Source organism: Vicia villosa, unplaced genomic scaffold (assembly GCF_029867415.1).
Source record: "Vicia villosa cultivar HV-30 ecotype Madison, WI unplaced genomic scaffold, Vvil1.0 ctg.003373F_1_1, whole genome shotgun sequence".
In the NCBI taxonomy this organism is placed as follows: Eukaryota; Viridiplantae; Streptophyta; class Magnoliopsida; order Fabales; family Fabaceae; genus Vicia; species Vicia villosa.
Genome location: NW_026706189.1, coordinates 110,665 through 119,765, shown reverse-complemented (window position 1 = coordinate 119,765; position 9,101 = coordinate 110,665). Strand labels below are relative to the sequence as shown.

At 33.1% G+C, this 9,101-nt stretch overlaps 1 protein-coding gene across 1 annotated transcript; it reads left to right on the top strand.

Moving 5' to 3' along the window:
* The first annotated feature begins 2,939 nt into the window (after window positions 1-2,939).
* Window positions 2,940-6,393, top strand: LOC131640888 (chaperone protein ClpB1-like). Its single transcript, XM_058911256.1, has 5 exons — window positions 2,940-4,107; window positions 4,214-4,395; window positions 4,470-5,104; window positions 5,350-5,827; window positions 6,076-6,393. The coding sequence occupies exons 1-5, from the start codon at window positions 2,940-2,942 to the stop codon at window positions 6,391-6,393; spliced, it is 2,781 nt and encodes a 926-aa protein (XP_058767239.1).
* The last annotated feature ends 2,708 nt before the right edge of the window (window positions 6,394-9,101 follow it).

The following is a 9,101-nucleotide window of genomic DNA, read 5'->3' as shown; positions in this document are numbered from 1 at the left end:
ATGTTTATTTTATTTTTTTATTGACTTATCGAATATGAACTATCAATTTAAAAAAAAAAATCAGAAAGTCACAAACATACTGAATTTATCAAAAAATCTAGTAGTGTTAACTTTTTTTTATAAGCCTACCCGATAGAAATGAACTACTGAATATTTTTAAAAGGAGTTATGCTTAGATTCTTTATCTTTGATAAATGTCATCTACTTTGGCGTCCATGTGATCAAAAGGAATAGCTTCGTAAAGCTCGTCTTTTTTAGGGGCTTTTGTAGTTAGTTCACGGGCGCTTCCCCATGAAATGGGAACAACCTTAATAGGTCCTTAAAATTATCTCAAGCATCAAATAGAAACTCCTCATATTCCTTCCTGCTTAAAGATCGATATCTCATTTCTAATTTGTGCAGTCTTACTCAGTAAAAAATATTGCGCGAGAAACGCAACTTTTAGTTCACCCCAATTTGTTATGGAGTTTTTCAGGAAGGGATTGTAGCCACGCACAAGCTCTATCCCGTAAGAAGAACAAAAATAATCTAATTCAAATAGCGGCAGGGTCAACATTATTAGCTTTCAACATGCCGCAAAATTCGACAAAGATAGATAAGTGTTAATTAGAATTTTTAGTGGGTAGTCTTAAGAATCGGTTATGTTGAACCATGCCCACAAGAGAGGGATTAATCTCAAAATTATTTGGGCCAATGGGTGGATGAACTATATTGCAATGTGGTTTTTCATCGGTGGGAATCACGTAGTCCTTTAGGGGCTTATTATCCACTTCTTCTGCAATTTGTTATTGTTATATTAATAGCTGGCGCCTCTCGTGTAAGAAAAGATTCCTTTGGTAAATTTTACAATTCTACTCTTCTAGAATTACAACTTATTCTCACTCACAAAAGAAATTTATTGAAGAAGCACTTCGGCTAAAATATTAGTGAGAGAAAGTAAAAGAAAAGTTTACGGAGAGAGACTGAGAGTGAGAAGTGTTAAAACACGATTATGGATGATTTAAAATAAGGAAAGAGACCTCTATTAATAGGCTAGAGGTTGGCTAAAAAATAAAATTGATTTTAATACATTTTAAGACTTTTCAATCGAGTAGTACTTAATGCTAATCGATTAGATACCATATATATAACCGATTGTAAGTTTAAAATAAGAAAGAAAATATATCTAATCGTTGCACATCATTAAGATGTTATATCCTAATCACTTAAAGCTCAATTTTGAATTGAGCTAGTCAATTAGGGTAATATGCCAATCGATTGGCGAAGACAAGATTTTTCCCAGAGCTATTCTGACAGATCCCGACTCATATGACATAACTTCAAGACATTTTTGAATATATTTACTTGAGAAAAATCAATTTGAAAAAACGTTTTGATGTGTGTGAGTGTGTGATTTAGCCATGCACTTTAACGATAACGCCCTTGTACTTTACGAAGTATTCACTCAGGTTAATTAAGGTAGGGCTTTCTTACACTTCATGACTTTGTCAATTGCTTTCTTTCTTGTAAACACTTGCTTGAGTTTGCTTGAATTAAGATTTGAGTTATATTCCATTTGATTGCGATTATCGGATAGTTATATTCCATTTGATTGAGATTATCGGATAGTAATATTCCATTTGATTGCGATTATCGGATAGTTAAGTCCATCGAACCCTAATTCTTAGGTTTGTATATTTATCCGCTTAACCTCTTATGCTTGACTAGTCAGAAAATATTTCCTTGTTAAAAGAATATCATATGCAAAACAAGGTGCCACACGGTCTGATTTATATTACTTTGTTCAAGACCATCGACAATAGAAGTACATGTTTCGTAAATTATAATTAATTAATTTTAAATATATAATTGCCGACTTATTCTTTTTTTGGTACAAGCGGGAAAATGAAAGAAAAAAAGCACGCAATTATTTAGAAAATAAAGTCACATTAGCATTAGCTAGCAGGAGAGTGATTATTTCAACATTAGGCTTCGTAAAGAATTAATTCACCACATCATTACTAACCTCATGTTTTGTTAGACAGTCGGCACAAGCATTCTCTTCTTAAGAGTATGCAATAGTCGAACTCGTCATGCCCTAGAAAGAAACTCTTTAATGTTGTGAAGAATCGCGACATAGTGATTTCAAATATTGATAGCAGAGTTGGAGTTAGAAAAATACACCAAGTCTTCAATACAAAGTTTCCAGGCCATCCACAATGCATGATATATCGCCATCTGCTTAACATGAAGAATGTTGAATAATCATTACCCGCCAAAGCACGAACTCAAGCACCATCAACATTTCAAATCAATCCACCAAAACTCGAGAAAATAAATCTGTGATTTTTTTTAGAGATTTTTTCTCAAATCGACCATTAACCATTTAACCCTAATTAAAAGTGAACAAAATCAACATATACTTTTCATGGAGCCAATTCTATTTCATACTATAAAATAATTCAAAAAATAATTTGGCACCTCCTCTCAAAACGGAAAGAAAAACGAAAAGACGTGAACAAAAAGTGCACCCTTATAGCTTTTCTGCTTCATCATTCCCATAAATCTTCTTTCACTACTTGCTTTCTGAAATTTTCTTTTCTGTTTTCTTCTTCTACCAAAGGTACGTTCAACTCTTTTTATACTTTTGTTCATGCCTTTTTTCATTGAAAACAAAGTATTCACACAGTAACTATAAGTCAACTAGGGTTTTCACCATATATACATGTTTGTTATCATGCATGCCGTAATTTTTAAACCCTACGTGCAAAATATTTGAAAATGATAAACTGTGTGATATGGTCCGATGCGGTTGCGGAGGCTACAACATCTGCAATATTGCGGCCGCAATCGCGGTTGCGGAGTGCAATTGTTATTAAACATGCAATCATTCTAGATTGATATTTTCTTTGTTCAGATTCTAGGGTTATATTTGTTTTTTTTGTTAATGCATGTTGAAGATGAATACAGAAACGTTTACTCACAAAACAAACGAATCCATTGCTGGTGCACATGAACTTGCAAAGAGTTTAGGACATGCTCAGTTGAATCCACTACACCTTGCATCAACTTTGATTTCTGATGCCAATGGTATATTATTCGAAGCAATTTCCAATGTTGGTGGTGAAGAACAATCACGCGCTGTGGAAAGAGTTTTGAAACAAGAATTGAAGAAATTGGCTACTCAATCTCCTCCACCGGATGATATACCTGCAAGTTCTTCGATTGTTAAACTCATTAGGAGAGCACAGGCGGCACAGAAGTTGCGCGGTGACACTCATTTAGGGGTTGATTTGTTGATATTGGAAATTCTTGAGGATTATCAAATTGGTTTCTTGTTGAAACAATGTGGCGTTGATGTTTCTAAGGTTAAAACGGAGGTTGAAAAGCTTCGTGGCGGCGGTAAAGAAGGCGGTAAAGAAGGGAAGAAAGTTGATAGTGCTTCTGCTGACATGAATTTTCATGCTTTGAAAATTTATGGTAGAGACTTGGTTGAACAAGCGGGGAAACTTGATCCGGTTATTGGACGCGATGAAGAGATAAGAAGAGTTGTGCGGATTTTGTCAAGAAGGACTAAGAATAATCCGGTTCTTATCGGTGAGCCGGGTGTTGGGAAAACTGCTGTTGTTGAAGGACTGGCTCAGAGAATAGTTAAAAGAGATGTTCCGAGCAATTTGGCCGATGTTAAGTTAGTTGCTTTGGATATGGGTGCATTAGTTGCTGGTGCTAAGTATATGGGAGAATTTGAAGAGAGGTTGAAGGCGGTTTTGAAAGAAGTAGAAGATGCTGAAGGGAAGGTTATTCTTTTCATCGATGAAATTCATCTTGTTCTTGGCGCTGGTCGAACTGATGGAGCAATGGATGCTGCCAATCTATTCAAGCCTATGCTTGCTCGTGGCCAACTTAGATGCATTGGCGCGACAACTCTTGATGAATATAGGAAATATGTGGAAAAGGATGCAGCATTTGAAAGGAGGTTTCAACAGGTTTATGTTGCGGAACCTAGCGTGCCTGATACGATTAGTATTCTTCGTGGATTAAAAGAGAAATATGAAGGTCATCATGGTGTTAGAATTCAAGACCGCGCAATTGTTATTGCAGCTCAGTTGTCTAGTCGGTACATATCTGGTGCGCGTGCTCTTTGTACTCTCTTGATGTTTGTTTCTTTTGATATTAATGATATATGTGTTGAATGTGGATGATTTTGGTGACATAGCGTTTTTCGTTTGTTAAGGGCGCTATCTTCCTGATAAGGCAATTGATTTAATCGATGAGGCTTGTGCAAATGTTAGAGTTCAACTTGATAGCCAACCGGAGCAAATTGACATCCTTGAAAGGAAGAGAATGCAACTGGAAGTGGAACTTCATGCTTTGGAGAAAGAAAATGACAAAGCTAGCAAAGCTCGTCACGCAGATGTAAGTACGGCAGCATCAATTTTGATGATGTATTGTGTTATTTCGACGGTTCTAATTATTGATATTATTTATAGGTGCGGGAAGAGCTTGACGATATAAGAGACAAGCTTCAGCCTCTGATCATGAAGTATACAAAAGAGAAAGAGAGGATTGATGAGATTCGAAGGCTGAAGCAGAAACGGGAAAAGCTTATCTTGTCGCTAGAGGAGGCTGAGAGGCGGTATGATCTAGCAAGAGCTGCAGACCTACGATATGGCGCAATCGATGAGGTGGACAATGCAATAAAGAAGCTTGAAGGGAGCAGTGATGGGAACACAGATGAGAGTTTGATGTTGACAGAAACTGTTGGACCAGATCAAATAGCTGAGATTGTTAGCCGATGGACCGGTATACCTGTGACTCGGCTCGGCCAAAACGAGAAAGAAAGGTTAGTTGGACTTGGTGACAGATTGCACAATAGAGTTGTGGGACAAGAGCAAGCAGTTAATGCTGTTGCTGATGCTGTGTTGAAATCAAGAGCTGGTTTAGGAAGACCTCAACAACCAACTGGTTCCTTCCTATTCCTCGGTCCAACCGGTGTTGGTAAAACAGAACTTGCTAAGGCTCTTGCTGAACAATTCTTTGACGATGAAAATCAGTTGGTGCGAATGGACATGTCGGAATACATGGAACAACATTCTGTATCAAGATTGATTGGTGCACCGCCAGGGTAAGTTATCGTTAATAGCACCGTCACTAATGACCATTTTATAAATGTTCCAGATGAAATCTGAAAAAAGCATGTCTGTGTCAGTGTCAGACACCGACACTTCTGATTACGCCAAATTTATTCATTTTTTCAAATTATTACTGTTGTCGTTGTGTTAGTGTCAGTGTAATGTCCGGTGTCTGTATCTGTATGGGTGCTTTATAGATGTTAAAACCAAAATTAACATTGTGAATTGAATTTTTCAGATATGTTGGACATGAGGAAGGTGGACAATTGACAGAAGCTGTAAGGAGAAGGCCATACAGTGTGGTACTTTTTGATGAAGTAGAGAAAGCACATACATCTGTATTCAACACTCTTCTTCAAGTCTTAGACGACGGAAGATTAACCGATGGACAAGGCAGAACCGTGGATTTTAAGAATACAATCATTATCATGACCTCAAACCTCGGCGCCGAGCATCTCCTAAAAGGACTTTCAGGAAAATGTACCATGCAAGTTGCTCAAGACAAAGTAATGCAGGAAGTAAAAAAGCATTTCAGGCCAGAATTGTTGAACCGGTTGGACGAAATAGTTGTATTCGATCCTCTTTCTCACGATCAACTGAGGAAGGTTGCAAGGTTGCAAATGAAGGATGTTGCCAGTCGTCTGGCTGAAAAAGGAATTTCATTGGCAGTTACAGACGCAGCAATAGATTATATACTCGCTCAGAGCTACGATCCTGTAAGTTTTTTTTTATCTATATAGTCTCATAAGCACTTGTAATACTATTCAGAAGAACTATGTTATATTGTTACTATTAGCTCATTTGACTAGAGCGTTGATATTATTAGGTTGAATGTCATCACCAGAGTGCTATCAGAGTCTCTCTGTTGTGTGTATGAGTTTCAAGTGGTTATTATACCACTTCGTCTTCATAATTTTTTGGTTGTTAATACTAACTCGGAATTTTGATTGTTGTTGTGATATAGGCGTATGGTGGTAGACCAATTAGAAGGTGGATTGAGAAGAAGGTGGTGGTAGAGCTATCTAAGATGCTTATAAGAGAAGAAATTGACGAGAATACAACGGTTTTCATTGATGCTGATCCTAAGGAAAGTGGTTTGGTATACCGTATCGAAAATAATGGATCTATTGTTATTGCTGAAAATGGAGTGAAGTCAGATATTTTTATTCAGATACCAAAAAGTGATGCTACTAGGCCTGCCAAGAAAATGAGAATTGAGGGAATTAATGATAATGATGATGAAGATGATGATGTTTTAACGTTAGAGTTTCCTTCAAAATAAGTTAAATGTAGAAAGTAAGTTTTATGAGTTGTAATTTAGTTTTTTTTTTTTTGTTGAGAAAAGAGTTACTCATGTTTATTTTGTGTTCATGGGAGTTGATCATGTAAGTTCAATTTAAGTCGTCCGTTTATAGGATTTAGTTATTTTGATTTTTTAGGCACCTTTTATCCGTTTTATTAGGCACTCTCTAGTGCATTCACTTCTTTTGAAAGTTTTCATCGTAGGACTATTTATAAGTTATCTTTGCTATCAATAAATTAATTCAGTTGCCAGAACTCTCCAATCGTTAACACAAACAATATATATTGGTCAATTTAATTTTAAATATATTATTTAAAATATAAAATTCAATTAAATATTTTTTTGATTTTTTTCTTAGAAGAAATCATTAATTAACTTCTTCTTATTGTATTATATATATATATATATATATATATATATATATATATATATATATATATATATATATATATATATATATATATATATATATATATATATATATATATATATATATATATATATATATATATATATATATTAATTTATATTAACATTGAGTATTTCTTTAAGTAGATAATTTAATATTCTTAAGACGGGAGTAAATTAGAGTTGCTGACCTATATAATATTTTAAAACAAGAATAAATGTTAAAGAGGGATGAGCAATTAAATTCATTTCTAAAGGGTATCCCACTAAAAATCTTAAAAACAAATACGAGTATAAACACGAATACCTATCTACTAAAATAAGTATGAGCGCATATGTATGTGAATTTTAATACACACTCCGTCTAATATCTATATAATTTATATTTATATATTTTAATTTTTGTTATTATATACATGCTTATTAATTTTATTAAATATATAATTGTTAAACATATATGCATTTTAGTATACATATGTATTTATTTTTTAACTCAACAATAATATTTTTTTAATATTGTTATAAATTTTATTATATTTTTTATAAAGTTTGTAACAATTTAGTGTTTATAATAACGTCTGTAGCAATATCAAAAAATTTCTAACAATATCTAGTTATTTAAAGTTTGCAATGAAGTTTTTAAAACATTATAAAGTTTGTAACAATAACATCTTTGCAGTTTTTTCTATTAAAAAAAGACATCTTTGCATTTTTATACTCTTATTTTAAAAAATTTGATTTCTTTTTATATATAAAAAAATTGAATTGGTATTGACTATTTCTTAAAAAAAAGATAATAATAAAAAGTTATTAAGTATAATTTTATTTAAGACTAATAATGTGAAGAAGAGTTATGTTTACGCATAATATCTAGGATAGGGATGACAATGGATAGGATTTGGGCACTGTACTATAGTATCCGTCCCTATATCCGCACTTTAAAAAAATTTCCGTACCAGAGCCCAAACCTGCGTGGGTATCAATATTCATACCCTCCTGTGGGTACCTCAATGCTTATATCCGTACTCCTTTACCCGCATTTATAGTAAAATTAAATCATTTAATTACAAAAATATCATATAATTTAACTTTTTAATAATATTAAAAAAATTATGTATGTTATTGTTGAGTTAAGAAACAAATTAACACTTTATTAAAAATATGTAATGATTTAATAGTGATATATTTTTAAGTTTTTTTAAAAACATGTATTTTTTATATAATATTAATATAAATGACATTATAGAAATATGTAGTGTGGGTATAGGGTGGGGTGGATAGTAAGGTATCCGTGCCCGCAGCCATATCCGTATATTTTAATGGATGATTACGTGTCCGTACCTATTACGGGTTTTTATCCTATCCGATGTAGGTATTCTTTGGAGATGAGTCAAATTGTCATCCGATAAAAATCTTTAATTTAATAAAAGGAGAGAGTGAGTGTTATTAAATAATAAGAATAATAGGTTCAGAGAATGCCAATTTACTTTTCAAAAAACGGATATAATTCTAGAAAGAATTTAATGAATAATTAAAGTTTTAAAAAGAATTTAGTAAATAATTAAAGTTTTAAAAAGAATTTTAGACCTAAAGTGAATAAAAAAGAAAACGTTGGGCTATAAATAATGGTCTAACGCAAACATTCTCAAACATAAAAAATTCATTGAGATTGGAGTAATGGCAATGAGTCAAATCCAAAAATGTGTTGCGATTATGATGTTGATGATGATGGTCTTTACAATACAAATTGAGTGCATCACTCAATCTCAAGACTTTGAGACAAACAAGCTCCCCAAAGGTTTATGTAAATTAAGATGTTTTTTTTATAACTGTAGTTCTAAAGCAGGCAGCGATCTGTATAGCTGCATGAAAGATTGTGTTAGAAATTGTTAGCAATAACAATATTATGATTCTTCATATGAATAATGGTATTATTTTTTACTATTGTTTATTTTCTACAATTGTTGATTCATTGATTTTCTTTCATGCAAAAAGCATTTTTAAAGACGTTTAAGGTGTTATTTGGAATTGATTCTGAAGTAGTAAATTTCATGGTAATTATAATTGGATCGGACTGGTCGGTTCATCCGGTCAGACGAGGAATCAAACTCTAATCGATTTGTTTGGATTTGAAAATCGACAAGTTGAAGAACTGAAACTTAAACTAGAAAATTAGTCAAAACCTGTTAAAAACCAAAAAAATCGGAGATTTAGACGATTTCTAAAGTCGGACTGGATTTTGCTTTTAATTTATAAAAGTATGATAAAAAATTTATTTT